The 17,119-nt window shown below is 55.8% G+C and overlaps 5 protein-coding genes across 5 annotated transcripts; 1 reads left to right on the forward strand and 4 right to left on the reverse strand.

The window, feature by feature from the left end:
• Positions 1-1,097: 1,097 nt before the first annotated feature.
• On the forward strand, positions 1,098-2,466 carry BZA05DRAFT_391227 (nucleophile aminohydrolase). Its single transcript, XM_051482954.1, has 4 exons — positions 1,098-1,326; positions 1,400-1,584; positions 1,658-2,045; positions 2,105-2,466. Exons 1-4 carry the CDS (start codon positions 1,195-1,197, stop codon positions 2,246-2,248), a joined length of 849 nt encoding a protein of 282 aa, XP_051341623.1. The 5' UTR covers positions 1,098-1,194; the 3' UTR covers positions 2,249-2,466.
• Positions 2,467-3,497: 1,031 nt separating this feature from the next.
• Positions 3,498-7,203, reverse strand: BZA05DRAFT_350031 (Sodium/hydrogen exchanger family-domain-containing protein). Its single transcript, XM_051481268.1, has 6 exons — positions 6,841-7,203; positions 6,658-6,757; positions 6,389-6,595; positions 6,215-6,324; positions 5,490-6,152; positions 3,498-5,429 (listed from the first exon to the last, which is right to left on the reverse strand). The coding sequence occupies exons 1-6, from the start codon at positions 6,952-6,954 to the stop codon at positions 3,816-3,818; spliced, it is 2,808 nt and encodes a 935-aa protein (XP_051341624.1). The 5' UTR covers positions 6,955-7,203; the 3' UTR covers positions 3,498-3,815.
• A 950-nt stretch (positions 7,204-8,153) lies between these two features.
• Positions 8,154-8,965, reverse strand: BZA05DRAFT_237097 (uncharacterized protein). Its single transcript, XM_051479871.1, has one exon. It carries the CDS (start codon positions 8,798-8,800, stop codon positions 8,294-8,296), a length of 507 nt encoding a protein of 168 aa, XP_051341625.1. The 5' UTR covers positions 8,801-8,965; the 3' UTR covers positions 8,154-8,293.
• A 1,521-nt stretch (positions 8,966-10,486) lies between these two features.
• BZA05DRAFT_391242 (VHS domain-containing protein) lies at positions 10,487-13,348 on the reverse strand. Its single transcript, XM_051482955.1, has 8 exons — positions 13,101-13,348; positions 12,903-12,990; positions 12,736-12,811; positions 12,345-12,638; positions 12,014-12,286; positions 11,545-11,959; positions 11,085-11,494; positions 10,487-11,029 (listed from the first exon to the last, which is right to left on the reverse strand). The coding sequence occupies exons 1-8, from the start codon at positions 13,171-13,173 to the stop codon at positions 10,826-10,828; spliced, it is 1,833 nt and encodes a 610-aa protein (XP_051341626.1). The 5' UTR covers positions 13,174-13,348; the 3' UTR covers positions 10,487-10,825.
• Positions 13,349-14,197: 849 nt separating this feature from the next.
• On the reverse strand, positions 14,198-16,727 carry BZA05DRAFT_391252 (putative Xaa-Pro aminopeptidase P). Its single transcript, XM_051482956.1, has 7 exons — positions 16,439-16,727; positions 16,316-16,377; positions 15,962-16,232; positions 15,059-15,905; positions 14,874-15,003; positions 14,767-14,818; positions 14,198-14,706 (listed from the first exon to the last, which is right to left on the reverse strand). Exons 1-7 carry the CDS (start codon positions 16,714-16,716, stop codon positions 14,517-14,519), a joined length of 1,830 nt encoding a protein of 609 aa, XP_051341627.1. The 5' UTR covers positions 16,717-16,727; the 3' UTR covers positions 14,198-14,516.
• Positions 16,728-17,119: the final 392 nt, after the last annotated feature.

Genomic DNA, 17,119 nt, shown 5'->3' on the forward strand with positions numbered 1-17,119 from the left:
GCGACTATCGTAGTTATGTATACCTATAACTAAGCCGGTTCAGCGCCGGTGTTCGAGATCAGTCGCAGGCCGTCGCAGACAGTCCCAGGCCGTCGCAGTTGTAGTTACAGCTCGGGCCGTTTGAAAGGGCCGTATGGGTGGCGTTAGGGGGCCGTTAGGGGGGCGGCCAGCACGTCATGTCGACCTCGAAAACTCCCGCAGCCCGCAGCCCGCTGCCAAAACAGCACGGGTCCGGGTCGGGACTCGGTTGGAGTTCCGATCGGTGCCCGGTGCTGCCCCGGTGTCCCGGTGTCCCGTCCGGAAGCGGTCCGTCGTCGGTGCGGGATTGGGGGCTGGCGGGAATAGGCCCCCTGGGAGACTGGGCAGTGGGAGTGTAGGTAGGAGGATGGAAATCTTGTCGGGCTGGAGTGCAAGACGTGAGTAACGAAAGAGAGGGAGAGGGAAATCAATTCATTGTCGGAGACGGACCGTTTATACATAGTACTCTATGGAGGCGGTGATGGTGGCCACGAGCCCGGTATTTCCTGCTGCCCAGCTCCCGCCGGGGGGCTACTTGTCGCCGTTGGCCCCGTTGCTGCGCCGCTGCTGCCTACTGACGGATTAAGAGAGAGAGAAAACATGACCGTGATCCCCCTAGCTTCATCGTCACGCATAGTATGTACACGGAGCCCCGCCGAGCACGCCTGTTCGGCTTCGGAGACACCCGCTCCCCTCCTCGGCCGCATCTTCTATCGTCGGGATTTTTCTCCCCCACATCCGGCGTCCTTGGGTATTGTACCGGTATTCTAGCACTGCGCCATCGGTATAGGGCTCGTCGCCGAACATGTCCGCCATTGACACCGTCTTTTACTTTCTCTTCTCCCTTCCAGTCTTCTCCTTCATCCTCGTCCACATAGCCGTCCGTTGAGCCACCATTGGTCGCAGTTCTCAAAGAGGTGCTCCGGGTCTTCTTGGCCCGGTGAGTAACGGAAAACCAATTCTACAGACGGAAGTGGATCACATAAGCGAGTGACATCTTGTGACCTTATATATCACCGCGAACTAGTCCCATTCCGTGCACGACCGAGCAAGCATGATGCGGCGCTGCTCGGTGCTCTCTCCAACTATCTCCAGACACCCCTCCACGCCGCACGACCAGCACCTCAACATCACCACCACCATCCGCTCCATCACACACGACCCGCACACACAAGAATGGACGCCCTGGTAGCTCAGTACGCCTGTCAGCACGATGATTTCTTCGACGAGGATTCGACCGAGGCCCAGCAACAGCTTAACACGAAGCCCACGCACGCCCAGCAGTTCTCGCTGCCGCCCATCGCCCAGGTAATAACAATCCCCATCCACCCATCCATCTATCCAGGAGCTGTACGTGTATCCACACAGCTGACCCCCACAGCCCTCGGCGTTCCTCCGTGCCGTAACCGACGACTACAAGAACCCCGCGTGCCCGATCAAGCTCGCGCACGGCACCACCACCCTGGCGTTCCGCTTTAAGGGCGGCATCATCGTTGCTACCGATTCGCGCGCCACAGCCGGGAACTGGATCGCCTCGCAGACGGTGAAGAAGGTGATCGAGATCAAGTTCGTCTCCTACCCTTCCGCTTCCCGTGCCTTCCCCTCCCTCCACACCCGCACCCGCTCACGAGATCCACAGCGACAAGATGCTGGGCACGATGGCCGGCGGTGCCGCGGACTGCCAATTCTGGCTGAACTACCTTGGGATGGAATGCCGGCTCCACGAGCTGCGACACAAGCGGCGAATCACCGTGGCAGCGGCGTCCAAGATCCTGGCCAACATCGTGTACGGCTACAAGGGGATGGGACTGTCGATGGGCACGATGATTGCCGGCGTGACCGCACAGGAGGGCCCCGCGCTGTACTACGTCGACTCCGATGGAACCCGCCTCCAGGGTGACCTGTTCTGTGTCGGCTCCGGGCAGACGTTCGCTTACGGTGTCCTCGATAGAGAGTATCACTACGATCTGAGCGATGAGGACGCCCTCGCGTTGGGATCGAGGAGTATTCTGGCTGCTACTCACAGAGTAAGCCCACCACCCCACATCTGTAGATGTGTCTCTTGCTGACGGATCTGCGATCGTAGGATGCGTACTCCGGTGGCTCGATAAACCTGTACCACGTCAAGGAGGAGGGCTGGACCAAGCACGGCTTCACCGACACGCATCCCGTGTTCTGGAAGACCAAGCTGGAGAAGGGCGAGTTCTCGAATGTCACCTCGGAATTTTAGATAGGACATGATAGAACTCGATAACTCGTTGGGTGTGGAAACACCCCTCCCTCTGATGAGATGATGAGAGATGAGAGGCTTGCCAGTCAGAAAGAATTCGGGATTCGGAATTCGAACTAAGTGATATATCGTGATTGCATGACGGACTTGATCCTTTGCTTTGCGGAAAGCTTGTCTGTTGTACCTATTGTACCTACGTGTGTAATCGTAATTCCATGCTCCACACTTCCAAGTAATTACTTCCAAGCAAGTACTTCCAAGCCCGAAACCAAGAAGCCAGAAGCCCATAGGAAACCAGCCATCTGCAAGGCGCCATTCAACTTCAGCACACCATTCACGCAGAACCGAGTGATTGCCGAGGGAGTTGTGAGCACTGAGCACAGGGATTCCTCTCCCATCCCGTCCCATCCTGTCCCGTCCTGACAGTCCTGCGCACCGAGTTGTCGCCTCGCCTGGCGGCCCCGGACGGCGAGGAGGACTGACTGACTTGATCCGCCGCTTTACTCTACGTAAAGCTTGTCCGATCGTACCGATTGTACCTACGTGTGTAGTGTAATCGTAAATTCCATGGCCCATTCAAGTAGCAAGTACTTCCAAGCAATTCCTTCCAAGCCCGAAAGCCGAAACCCAAAAGCCCACAGAAACCCAGCTATCTGCAAGGCGCCATTTAACTCCACGAGACCATCCACGCGGGACGAGACCGAGTGATTGCCGAGTGAGCAGTGAGCACGGCGATTAATTCTAAGCCCGAAAGCCTTCTGAGAAGCCCACAGAAAACCAGCCAACCGCAAGGCGCCATTCAACTCCAAGAGACTAGGTATTCGCGCAGAACCGAGTGATTACCGAGTGAGCAGTGAGCAGTGAGAAGTGAGCAGTGAGCACGGCGATTCTTCGTCTCATCCCGTCCCGTCCTGGCCGTTCCGCACACCGAGGAGCCGCCCAGCACCCCTGGACGGCGAGGAGGATGAAGGATGGAGGATGAAGGATGAAGGATGAAGGATGAAGGATGGGCTTGGAGTTGGGGGGAACTGAGTGAAGAGAGGTTCTCGCTCGCTCGCAATCTCATTGTGAATCGTAGTTATTGGGCACAGTAGAAACTTTCACGAGTGATTGATTCCGAAGATGGGCCTGCCCGTACATAGATGAGTACCCAGCATGTATAGCCGGCCGCCCATATTTCCACTCCACACATATCCATTCATAAACCGTTTATCACATTGCACCAAAGATTGGTTCACTTACACCCAAGCTTGGTATTGCCAATGTATTTGGTATGTATTGACATCCCCATCATAGCCATCATATGCACATTAACCGTAAATAAATACATGTACTAATATCACATCCCATATCCCACATCGCACATGCCATCCCAAAAGCACGTTGCCCGACCCTCAACAAGGAAAAAATCATCCATCCATCATAGATCGCCACCCTCCATGCCCGAAACACAATGACACAATGCAGCGTAAACTCTACGACGAATCAATCAATCAAACACGCGCCCCTGACCCAATTGCAAAAAAACAAACCCCCCCCCCCGAAAAGAAACAGCCGACGACTACTACTACTCCGCCTTAGAATCCACATCCTCAACATCCTGCCCTATCATCTGATCCGAGCCCCTCTCGAGGCTGCGACCACCCGCGCGGAAGACCAACACCGACGCCTTAAGATTCGCCACGATACACGTTTCCGCGACGTCGCCGAGACACTTCCTCGTCTCGATACCGGCGCCGGAGGGGGCGCCCATGGACGAGAGGACGTCGACGAGCTCGGTGCGGATGTAGGGCTTTGCGTCCTTGAGGCCGCGGCCGACGATGACCAGGTCTCCGGCGTTCTTGGTGGACATGCCGACCTCGGACTTCGCCTTGGCGACGATGTAGTGCAGTGGCTGCGGGGTTTGTACCGTCTCGAAGGCGACGCGCGATTGTAGGGTGCGGGGGAGAGAGTCTTGCATCGACTGGAAGAAGGAGCTGTCGATGTCGGCGATCGCGGTGAGGCTGCTCGTTGAGCGCGAGGCCGCCTCGGATGGCGTGACGCTCGGGATCTGGCTCTGGGAGAGGTTCCGGGGGAGGTCGGGGCGGGCTGCGGCGGCGGCGGGGAGCTCGATTTCGGGCTCGGGCGCCGCGCCGGGGGAGTAAATTACTTGTACAATCGTAGCGGTTACGTTGATGTTAGTCGCGAGTTGGAGGACGAATCTAAGGGCCACGCGGTCGTCGATGCCACCAAAGTAGGGGAAGAAGATGTGGTGCGACGGATCCGAGATCGGGTTGTAGACGTTTGCCGCATCGAGAGCTTTGCGGGAGCGCATGCTGCGGAAACTGGCCGTGCGAGTGATACAGCGATCGAGGTTCGAGCCGAACCCACGGTTGACCATGATCGCTGTGCTGCAATCGGAACGCTCGAGAACACTAGTAATGAACTGGTTGTGCTGGTATGACATGAATCGGTTCTCCGGCGAGTACTGCGTAGGGTCGTCCGACTCGGTAACCGTACCGGTTTCCGTCCACGGGATCAGCAAGAGATCCGAAGAGTGCACTGATGCTCGGCTGGTGATGACCTCCGCGAACGAATCTTCGGGGGCAATGGACACGGAGGCGGAGACGGCAACATTATGGAAGGCGCCAAAGGTTCTGAAGACATTGACTACCGGGTCCTTCTGTTGCAGCTCGTCCAACTCGGAAACTTGCATAACCGCCGAGGTACGTTGCGTCAACCCGACAAGCCTCTCGCCGTGGACCACAAGCGGCCTCTTGAAAGGTGCATCCGGCGTAGAGGATGCAGTTGCCTCTCCGGAATACTCTCCTTCCTCGTCGATGGTTCCACTCTGAACCGCCTTGGACCTGTGTACTTTCGGCTTCGGTACGGGCTTTCCGCCGAGAAGGTCGACAAAGGCAAAGATTCCGGGCAGATTCTCGAGACGCAGGAGTACGGTGATCTTGGAGATGCTGGTGGCCTGGAATTTCTCCTTGTGCATTGACCCATCGCCGCCCTCGGGTCGTAGGTTGTTTCCATCCCAGTCGATCTCGCCACGCTTCCACGCTTCGATCTTCTTCTGGTATTCGGGCGGGTACAGCATAGTCACCAGCGGTGTCGTGGCGAAGGTGGTGATAAGTGCCATGACGACGAAGATAGTGAAGACTCGGACACTGAGAATTCCCGCTTGAAGGCCGATATTCTGGGAGAATGGAAACATCAGCTACAATGGACGATGAGAGGGTGTAACGGAGATGCTTACCAGCACAATAAGCTCGACCAATCCCTTACAACTCATCAGGACACCAATGGTGAAGCTCTCCCTCCACACCAGTCCGCACCATCTCGCAGCGATCGTACCACCCACGATCTTTCCGATGAAAGCGATAGCAAGGACGCCAAAGACGTATCCCCACACAATACCACTGTTGAGCAATCCGATATTGGTCTGCAACCCGGAAAGCGCAAAGTAGAGCGGCAGGAACAGTACCGTAACCAGGTCCTCAATCTTCTCCGTCAACTTGACGGCGAAACCACCCTCGTGGGGGCAGATCAATCCGATCAAGAAACCACCGAAAATGGCGTGCACACCGATGATATTGGTGAAGAAGGCCGAGGCCAGGACCATCAACAACGTCAGGCCGACCATAGCCTGCGATGGACCGTTCTCGAGCGATCCATCCCTGCGCAGGACCCACAGGAACGCCGGGCGCACCAGGTAGATCAGGAAGAGCACATAGGCAACACAGGTCAAGAGGACGTAGAGCGCTGTGAGGCCGGTTCCGGCGTTGACCAGGGCAACCGTCAGGGCGAGCAGGATCCATCCGACCACGTCGTTGGCGACTCCGGCAGAAAGAACAATGGTACCAACGTCGGTCTGAAGAAGCTTCAGTTCCGTCAGGATACGTGCGAGGACCGGGAAAGCCTGTAGGGAGTGTCTGTCAGCAATCGCGCCTTTTGTGTCGGGATTGGGTGGGTTCCCCGTACCGTGATGGCCATCGCCACACCGATGAACAGTAGGTAGACACCGAAGCCGATATTAACGACTCCCTCGTCGCTACGGAACTCATGGTACAGACCATAGGCAATAGCACCACCTGCAACGCACGAACGCAGTCAGCAAGACGGAAGCGGGAGGACCGGGAGTGGTGAGATACGCACCCAGGCCGAACGGCAAGATCATTCCCAACGCGCCCACACTCGCCGCCACCCTCCAGTTCCGGAACAGAATGCGCATGTCCACCTCCAAGCCGACCAGGAACAGAAACAGCACCAGTCCGAGGTTCGCCGCCATTCTGAGCACGGGCATCGACGCCACCGGGAAGATGGTAGTCATGTAACCAGGGATTCTACCCAGGACCGTCGGACCTTCAGGAACAGACGCGTTAGCCAGACAGACCACAGTGCGAATATCGAGGAGGCCTGCGTACCGAGGATGATTCCTCCGATCACCTCAGCTATCACGCTGGGCTGGCGCAATTTCGATAGTGGCCAATGGAGCAATCGACATGCGATGATGATGATAGAAGCCTGTCATTCCGGCGCCGGAGCGTCAGCTATGTATCTACGAGATCTCCCTCCCTCCCAGTGGAGCAGTAAACGTCCGTCGGTACCTGGATGATGAACAGAACGATTGGATCGGCGGCATTGTAATGTGTAGGATTCAGGCCTTCTAGCACGCCCGCCTGACTAGGCACACCGCCACTCGCAGTCGTCCCTCCGGCCATATTCTCGACTGTTTCTGACGAAGCGACCGACTGGACGCTGTTTTTTTTACTTATTCTTCTCTTTCGACGCGGTGATTTCGATGCCCCACACACACAACAGAACGGACAGGTCGAATAACGGGGTGGGTGAAGGATGGGGGGAGAGGGGGGGATAATGATATCCTGCCAACAGCACAGCGAGCAAGTAGAGTACGGCGGGAGCAGCTAAACTTTATACCCAGAGCTTGAGTTGGGGGGGGAGGAGGGAAGGGGGGGGGGGGGGGGGGGGTGGTTGGCGGCCGCCTGCCACCCTGCTCCGCTCACCTTCCCGGGGACGACGTGACGGCAGTGATTCCTCTAACTGTATGTCTTGGCCCAGCTGCAAGGCAAGGGCAAGTAGAGCAAATGCAACCCTCTTTCACGCTTCACGCCCCTCCTCCACCGTGTGTGCGCATCACGCATCACGCCGCTCTCCCCGCCGCCTCGCCCCCCTCATGCCGCCGAGTCAAGCGAACTGAAACGCAACACAACACAGGCGAGGATGCAGCAAAGTCACTCCGAATAGGCAGCAGCATGGGCAATCATTGGATTACATTTCTCACCACCGCCACGGTCCACCACCACCATCATCAATAACACTGCGAGGTTATGTATCACCACCTACAACAACACCACTACCATGCGTACCACCACCGCCTCCTCCACCACTATCTCATCCTCCACCACCACCACCACCACCACCTTCTCCACCACCAACCTCTCCTCCTCCATCCTCATAAAAACCGATCGAGCAGTGTAAGCAAGTAAGTAAGCCAGCATCTGGCGTCAGCTCCCCAGCCAGAGCCAGAGCCAGAACCAGAGCCAGATGCAGGCGCGTGAGCTCCAAGCAAGGGTTCACAAGCGGGAGCTAAGCAGGAGCATACATACATAGAGTGCAGTTCCCTGAACATGGGGGCTATCATATCTCTCTTCGACACCTGCCTGCTGTCGAGATATATAGAGTATCTGCTACCGTACTTGGTGGTGGTGGTGGTGTATGGATTCGGATTTCATGTCATATCGGACGAGCCCTGTAACTATTCTGTATTCTGTATTTCCGTATTGCGTTATGTACAGCATACAACATACACAGGTAAAGTACGAGCATGTGTGAGTAAACCCTCTTTCCATTTGGTCCAGCTCCCCGCCTCCCCCTCCCCCCCTCACCCCCGGTCCCCCGTGGCCCGTGCGATGGATGGAGGAAAGAAAAAAAAGGTGAAGGTGGGCCCTGGAATCTGGAATAGTTATCTAGAGTAGCCGCAGCCCCTAGTTGGGTGCTTTACTGTGGTTAGTGCCGCTCTGGCTCGTCTCGCTTGGAAGATTACATAGGCCAAGCTGGAAGCTGTGCAGTGGTGCTGCCTGTGGATATGTCCGGTGGGCAGGCTCCAAGAAAGACGGACATTTCTTGGGCTCCGAGAGGGCTCCGGTTGCCTCGCGTCTCTTGGGCAATCTTGGGCAATCTTGGGGGGAGGGGGGCTCTTGGGGGAACGGCTTCCCGATGTATGCATACATACGGAGAAATGACTGGGAATGCCCACGATAGGAAGTTCGAGCACGAAGGGCTGGCTGGCTGGCTGGCTGGCTGGCTGGCTGGCTGGGCTGGATCTGGATCTGGAGCTCGACCTGGAGCCTGAGTAGAGCAGTAGAGCAGAGCGAGTGCTCCGAGTGGAGTGGCTACCGGTAGAGCAGAGTGGCTACCGGTAGAGTAGGGTTGTATGATTTGTAGAGTCGGTAGACGTCGTGCTCTACCCTCTACCGCCCTACATAGGGCACTCGACTCTCCTCCTCTCCGGCTATCTAGGTCGAGTAGGTGCGAGTAGAGCAGCATACCCTACACACCTAGACGGGCCCGCCGCAGGCCGCAGCTGACGTCCCCCCCTCCCCCCCTCCAACCCCAACCCCAACCCCGCCGTGCCGCCGCCTTACATACAGCAACGACCAAAAGAGAGCGACTTTCCTCTTTCACGCGCGGACGAGGTCGCATCCAGATCCAGTCCACCTCCACCTCCAGTCCACCTCCTCCCACATTCCACGGTTGAGGGGGGGGGGGGGGGGGGGGGCAAACAAGCCCCCCCTCATTCTTGCGCCTCGACTCCATTCCACCCGCGTCATCCTCGCAACGGCACGAGGCACGAGGCATGGCAGTGCGGTAGGAAGCATGGCGTGGAGGGACGGAGGGTGCGGTGCGGTGGGTAAACGCGCAACCTCCGCATCAACTGGTAGAGTATACAGCATAGTTTCTGCCCTTTGGAACTTTGGATTTTGTGGATTTTGTGGGGGTGCCTTGCGCGCTACAGGAATAAATGGGATGTTCGGATTTCGACCGAGTCTGCGATTAGTTACTCGGCTAGTTACTACTCTAAGTTTTGACTATGAGGAACTATGAAACTACCTATGTCATGCGTGGAGGCGTAGGTTGTAGCTAGAGCAGCTACTTCGCGGCGAGATATAATAAAGTCACCTCACCTCACATCACCAACCCCCCCGTCCCCTCCCACCTCCCTCGCCCCTCCCGCGATCGAATCGGACACTGCGGGTATCTAATATCTATCTGTATGTAGCCTATGTACCTAGCATACCTGGGTGCGTACTCTATTCCGCAGAGCGCACTAACTACTCTAACTGCTCTAACTACCGTCAATATCGCGCTCGCAGAGATAATAGGAAAGGAAGCAAGTACCTAGACTACCGCAGACCAAGTACCGTAGAGTAGACCAAGTCAGTCTGTAAGCACTCGTTCGGTGTCGTCTTCCAAGCCCCCTCGTCAACCCCCCCCCCCTCCTCCCTTCACATCCTCTCGCATACTCACACGGTCTCACCTCCACCTCCTCCTCACATCCACATCCACCTCCACCCTCCCGAGTCCAGAATCCACCCACCAGAATCTAGAATTCCTCATCGTACGGTAATCTAGAATTCCTCATCGTACGGTAATCTAGAATCCCTCATCGTACTGTATTCCAAGGCCCCACCCTCCCACCACCACCACCACCACCACCACCACCCATCCAGGATTCTCCAGCCAGAATTCCGCATCCAAACCTCCGCATCCAGAATTGCACTTCCATATCTCCACCCAGAATCCCGCATCCATAGCCATGTTGTAGGTGGTGTTCCACGAACCCACGATGGCATATACTTCCATACCTACTTCCACTCGGTTCGGGAAGCGACATACCTACATGTGACATGGCCCGGGTATGCTGTCCAACGAATCGCGTACGTACATATCACACATTCCATACCATCCATCCATACCATACTCTGCGGGCTGTGAACTAGTGACTCTCGACCCAGCTACCATTGCATCGGCGCAGTGGTACATACATTGGTACGGTGGTGGCAGAGATCATCGTATTTGAGACTGGGGCGAGACATGTTTATCACTACTTGTCACGTGACGCTGCCCCCCCCCCCCTCCCTGGCATGAAGTTCTGAATATATGTAACCTGCAGGTCTCAACCTGCGACCTGCAACCTGCACTGCACATCACTCGGATCCCTCGGATCCCATCTGTTGTAATATCTGTCTAGATTAGTCATGGTAGAAGGCACGGGCCTTTACCCCTATTCCATATATCTTCTGTTCTCACGAGGCTACAGCCTTACACTTCAATACTACACTATTCATCATCACATCTTACCATATCTTACTCTATTATTCCAACACCATCATCCAACTCTCGAATATCTATATTAGACAACTACAACTACGACTACGACTAGAACACGTGACGTTCACCGAGACAGCAGCAGCAGCTTTGTTTAGTGCAAACCCGCATTAAACGCCCCCCCCCTCCCGCCTTGATTGTGCAAAAATATTCAGATGCCTATGGTCAAGCCTATGCTAAAGCTCAAGCAACGGGCAACCCCTCGATTACGCCCTGCTCCTCATTCAGCGGACCCGTACCCACGCGATACGACGCCTTCCAGCGCATCTTGACCGCGTTCCCGCCGCCCAGAGGCGCGCCGGCCACCCGTATGATCTGCGTGATGCCGCCCTTCTGGTGCGGCTGGAGGAAGCGGCCGCTTTGTGGTTCCATCTTGAGGGAGTATGCCTGGTTTTTTTCGGGTTAGCTGTGATTCGGCGACGGGGGAAGAGGTTGCACGCACCTTCGTGACGGCCATCTGGAAGGTCATGTCTTGGAGGGGTTGGCTGGCGTTGTTGGAGAATGTAGCTTTTAGTAATATGGGCCCGTCGGGTATGGGGCGGTGGACTTCGGTGACGACTCGCAGGTTCGAATCCATAACTAGTATCTCGTTGGGCTTCAGCCCGGAACCCGAGGGTAACGCCGACGTGAACGCCCAATCGTCGTCATCGTTGCTCGGTTGAGTGGCTGCCGGCGTTGGCGTTGGCGCGCTGCTTTGCTGGGGCAACCGAGGACTCGCGAGAGACCCGAAGATGGCGGAGTAATCTGGTGCTAGAGCTTGGGGTTGGGGTGAAGGAGAGGGTGACAGTCCATGCTGCTGGCCAGCGGTGCTGGTCTGGATGGTCGACGACAATAATGGCGGTCCCGGGATATCTGGTTTCTCTTTAGCTCACTGCTCGTTTATTTCCGGAGTGAATTCATACTGGTGTTGGCACCGAACCCGAGCGCTATTCCGCCACCATTCCCGATCGATCCGTTGGGATCGTCTATTGACAATCCCAGCAGATCATCTTGCAGAGAGCTGCCACCCGTAGATCTAGGAGCGGATGATGATGAACCGTTCGTTTCCATATCTCCACCCAAGTCGATCAAAGAATCTTCGACCACCGGTGCCGGCGCAGGTTTAGCCGTGCCGGAGGATGTTGGGTGTGGTGCCACGGTTGGCAATGCTCTTGCTGCGTTGATGTCACCCTTCTTGATCAGGGTGTACTTCTCGACTATGGTGTTGATGATGTCGTTCAATTCCAACAGTTTCACGACAGCTTCGACGTCGTCGCTCTCCTCTTCGACCATCTTTTGGATCTTCGGCTGTGCGGTGATCAGAGCGTTCGCGAGTTCCTGTTCCCAGTCAGGCTTAGAAACACACGATAGAGCACCATAGCGGATAACGACCTGAAAGGTATCTTGTTGCCCGATAGTCTCGCCTGGCTGGACTTTCGCCAACATCTCCTCCAAAAGCGCCGCCTTCTTCCGTAGCTTTCCGATTTCTTCGGCCGCTTTCGCTCGGTAATCCGTTCTCGAGGCCTGATCGTAGCCAGCCATGATCTTCATCAGGTGGTTTGCTTCTTGCAGGTCGGCCGGTGTCCCGCGTCGAATCAGCTCTTGGAGCTTCGCAGCATGCGCTTCCCGTTCTTCCTCCTCCATCTCCTCCGCCGATTTCAAAGTCTGCACCAATCAGCGAGCCACCCCCGATAGCGCTCTCCATTCGTCGGGGGATCCGTACATCACTCGGATTCAACACAGCAGCATCCTCTCGCCTCACTTCCGGGAACGTGTAGCCCTTGTATGAGAGCAGCCTGTGCATGTCCCTGATGAAGCCGAGATCATCCTTGTACCGACTGGTCATGCAGATCGTCTGTCGCCATTCCTCGATAGCTTCCAGGATCTTGAGCTGCACTCGGTTCGGCCTCGGCGGGGGCCTCTCGGGAAAGCGTCGGACCAGCTCGTTCAAAAAGTCTTTGGTAGATATTTGCAGGTGGAATGCGTAGCCACAGTTCTTAACACATATATCCAACAGCTATACGGGCCTAGAGATTAGAATCCCGCTCGGCTGTTCCCCCCCCCCTCCCTCCAACCCCACCCATCCATCCATCACAAGGGGGTCGGAGACCTACATTCAGGGCAAGGAGCGAAACGTTCGGGTTTCGATGGTTGATGTAGTTGACGATGGTAATAGCAGCCTCGCGAGGTCTAGACGGGTTACAAAACGCCACGCAATCAATCCCAAGCTCTCTCTCTTCGGGCAGCGACAACAAGTCTGTAGTGCTGAGGTGACCCTTACGCTGTTCCTTTCTTCTGGTTGATCAGGTCGCTGATCTCGAGGTTCAGGGCGAGGTTCGGTTCGAAATTACTCGGATCGCACGCATTACCTGCATTTCCGAAGTACACCCAGTTAGCGATCCGGGCTGTTCATGCTCCTCGAGATGATGCGGGAGGGGGAGGGAGGTTGCGGCGTGTGTGTGCTACAGCTGCTGCATACGTATGAATCTCTTGAGAGTAGACTCTCCCGGGTCATTAGGAGGCCACGCGCCGAAGCGGTCTCTCGCGGCCATCCTCGTCGATGCGTATTCCAGCTTTGGGGGAAGCGGAGGCGTGATGAAGAGCTGCTGCTGCTACTGCTGCTGCTGCTGCTGCCGGAGGGCGAAGGTCGTGTATGTAGCGGGGCTATCAATGTCGATTTCGCGGCGGTGGGGGGTTGATGAAGGAGATGCGTACGCAACCTGGAAGATGATTGCGGGGATGGCCGGTGAGCAAGGTGGTTTACTCTACAGATCTCTCCTTGGCGGTCACGGTGGATCAATCGCGCCGACTCGGTGTTGTGCAGGTGTTGCAGGTGGTAGTTGCAGCCCCACCCTCTGGAGCCTCGTCTTTAAATTTGCTTTTGCGACTCCTATCCGTAAGACACCAAGTCCTCCAAATGAGAAATTACGTACGCCCGTTGAGTTTGGTGGAAGCCATGTTCCTTCCATGCGGCCGAGGATGACAAAGGCCAGGAGCTGTAGAGTAGCTTAGCTGGAGCTCGGCGAAAGCTCCAACCGCATAGCCGCGACGAGTGCCTCCTCCGCAACACAGTATAAATTATGCGCAACCATCCGAAGTCACCCACGCCGATGCAGTCACGCACCAGAGTCTTGCAACATCAATTCACCAACCATGCGGCTGAAATGACAACGATCGGGTTATAGACTTGAACCGGAGCTACAAAGCTTCCATTTCATGTCCATGACGCCAACAGCATCCACCCCGTAGCATCCCTACAACTGGAGTCCGAACACCATGGCCAGCCCCGCAAAGGAATGGAGTTCTAGCTCACCATACGAAGTTAAAACTCTAGGCCACTATTCAAGAGACCCCCACCATCATAACTCAAAGCTTAGAGCTTGCCCAGAAGCTGAGGGGGGTGGTGTTGTGCCGAAGAACGGTGCCAGCAAAACGGCGGAGGAGTGATTCTCAAGAGAGAGGAGAATTCAAACTTGAAACGGGGACGGCTACCGGACACGACGGAGAGGACAGGAGAGCAAGAGACTCAAAGGCGGTGGATAGATAGCGGGCTTTGATCGATGGCAAGTAGTATGCAGACAGTTTCGTAGCAGTGCTACTAATTATATGTAGCATACTACAAAATAAAAGCCCATGGCCATGGCACATTGATTTCTTCTCCAGCATTACCACCAGTTCGAAATCCACAATGACCGAGTATGGTCATATGTACGAGTCGGAACTCATGGTGCAGCGCCCCCAGGTTTACGAGTAGATGTGATGTAGTATGTATGCCTCAGCTCAGCACGATTTACTCACGATTTCCATCTAGAGAACGTCCAAAAAACACAAAAACGGTGAGTAAGTAATCAGCGGCTTATCTACCACTCACTCGGCCTATCCAACCAGCTAAACATCAGATGGGAGTAGTTTCCCTCTTAAGCCACTCCATAGCAATAGAACCCTCCTCAAGAAAGCCCTTCGTCTTCTCAAACACCTCTGCATGGTACTCGTTGAGCCACTTCTTCTCGGCGGGGGTAAGCAGACTCTCGTCCGTAAGCTTCTTGCACATGGGGACCATCGTGACGTGTTCGAACCCGTAGTAGCTGTTCATTCGAATATTAGTCAATTTGAACACCGAAAAACGAGTGGAGTGCAAAGCTTACGGCTTATCACCGAATTGGTGGTTCGTCTTGGCATCTTTGACCATTATCACGTCTGAATAGCATACGATGTTAATGAACGACAGTAGGGTGTGGAGAGGACGACGAACTCTCAATTCGGATACCGAAGTTTCCGTCCTCGTAGTAGCCGGGCTCGTCGGAGATGACCATGCCGGGGGCGAGTGGAACTTCAGAGTATTGGAGTCTAGTGCCGATTCCGATGGGGCCTTCGTGAACATTCTAGTATCCGTTGGGTCAGCATTGGACTCGAGCGATCAATCGCGGGAATGCATACCAAGAATGATCCAACACCATGGCCAGTGCCGTGGCGGTAGTCCAGGCCTTCAGCCCATAGGAACTGTCGGGCCAGGACATCCAACGCGAAACCACTAGTTCCTTTGGGGAAGATCACACGATCCAAAGCAACCATGCCCTTGAAGACCAAGGTGTAAGCTTTCTTCTCCATCTCCGTGGGTTCGCCGAAATGGAGGGTCCGCGTAGTGTCCGTGGTGCCGTCGAGGTACTGCGCTCCCGAGTCACAGAGGTACACAGATTTCGGGTCGACGACCGAGCACGCACCCGGTTCAGGCTTGTAGTGGATTACCGCCGCATTGGCGCCGGTGGAGGAGATGGTGTCGAATGACAGACCCATGAAGTTCTCACCCGTTTTCCGGATTTCCTCCAACTTGTCGGCGGCCTGGACTTCGTCGAGGACGGTGCCCTTGCCGAGCTCCTCTTCGAGCCAGGAGAAGTACTTGATCAGCGCTGCACCGTCACGGATGTGGCATTTTCGCATTCCGCTGCGCTCCGTCTCGTTCTTGACTGCTTTGGCTTCTTCGATGGGGGATCGGACGACTTCTACGCAATCATCACCGCCTAGGGCTTTAGATAACGCCCATGATGCCTTGTTGGAGAGCAACCACTTCTTGGGGCTTTCCTTGGGCTCGGCGCTGGCAGTCTCCTCTTTGTGCTTTTGAACGAAGGCCGTTAGCTCGGTGAACACCGCCTCATATGGCCGGACCGTGACGGCATCACCGAGGTGCTCGAGTGCGGCGGGCGGAAGCTTCTTGGAGTCAATGTACAGGGTGGCAGTTGTCGGGGTGACGAACGCGTAGGCAAAGAACACCGGGTTGTAAGGGATACTTTGTGCGTCGTATCAGCTGTTGTGTCCCATAATCTGGAAAAGAGGTGTATATACTCGCTTCCTCTCAGGTTGTATAGCCAGGCGATCTCGTCGAGCATGCTTACAACGAATCCCGGGCTCTTCTTCTTCTCGAGTTCCTTCCGTACAGCATCGATCTTCTCTTGGAAAGGCTGGCCGGCGTACTGTACTGGAAGCACGATCACGGGATTGTTGGGACGCGCCGGTTTCTCTGCTCCCCATGTCTCGTCCACAAGGTTCTTGCTCAGACCAACCAATCCTGCGCCGCCCTTCTTCTTGATGCGACTCTCGAGGCTTTTTGCTTGCTCTATGGCTGCATGTTAGTGTATCCAGAAATATGACCCAACGCAACCGCCGCGGCGCGAGGAGGGAGATTCCAGGGAGCAGTACGAGCCGTGATGAGCGTAGCATCGACGCCTACTGACTTTCCACCGTCCGCCTGTTGAACAGCCCTATCGCCCATGCACCATCAGATATTCCATTGTGCTCCCTCGGAAACGGAGACCCCCGTACCATTCCTGCCACGTGGGAACATCGGGCATCCCCTGCTTTAGCAGCTCCCAATTGCTGTCTAGCTGGTGCTCAGCTTGGTTGAAGTAACGGCCGTCGGTCGAGAGAACCGCCTTCTCCTTGGTGACAACCGCGCATCCCGCCGAACCAGTGAATCCCGTTAGGTAGGCTTTCAAAGTCGCGCAGATGTCAGTATTAATTCCATCGGGGGGGTTGTGGAGCACAGTGAGTGGGGGGTTGTGGAGTAGGAGGGCGAGTCGGGGACGGACCTCTTCGAGCATCCGCGGCGCATATATACTCGCTGTTATGGGAGTCTTCGCTAGGCACAACTGTATGCGGAAAGTATGTGTCAGTGACCTGCAGGCGCAGCCCTATTATGTACTTGAGACGGGGCCGGGGATTAACGGACCATAGACATCGACCTTCTCTCTGTTCATCAAGCTGCGGAGCGCCGCGAGCCTGTCGGTAGTGTTAACGGTCACCATTTCGGGGGACGGCGGCGACGACGATTTCGGCGGCGGATTCAGGAGAGACGAGATTAGACGCGTGTGGGATGGTGAAAAATGACTGAAGACGGTGGTTCCGGTGGTGGTGGTGCTGGCCAATTTGTGGCGGTAGGTTGCAGCGATAGAGCTTCGTGAAGTACAGAGGAATAATCGCGGGGCAACCCCGCAGAGCAACGAC

This window comes from Tricharina praecox (assembly GCF_024521635.1).
Source record: "Tricharina praecox strain CBS 144465 chromosome Unknown BZA05scaffold_6, whole genome shotgun sequence".
Taxonomy (NCBI): Eukaryota; Fungi; Ascomycota; class Pezizomycetes; order Pezizales; family Pyronemataceae; genus Tricharina; species Tricharina praecox.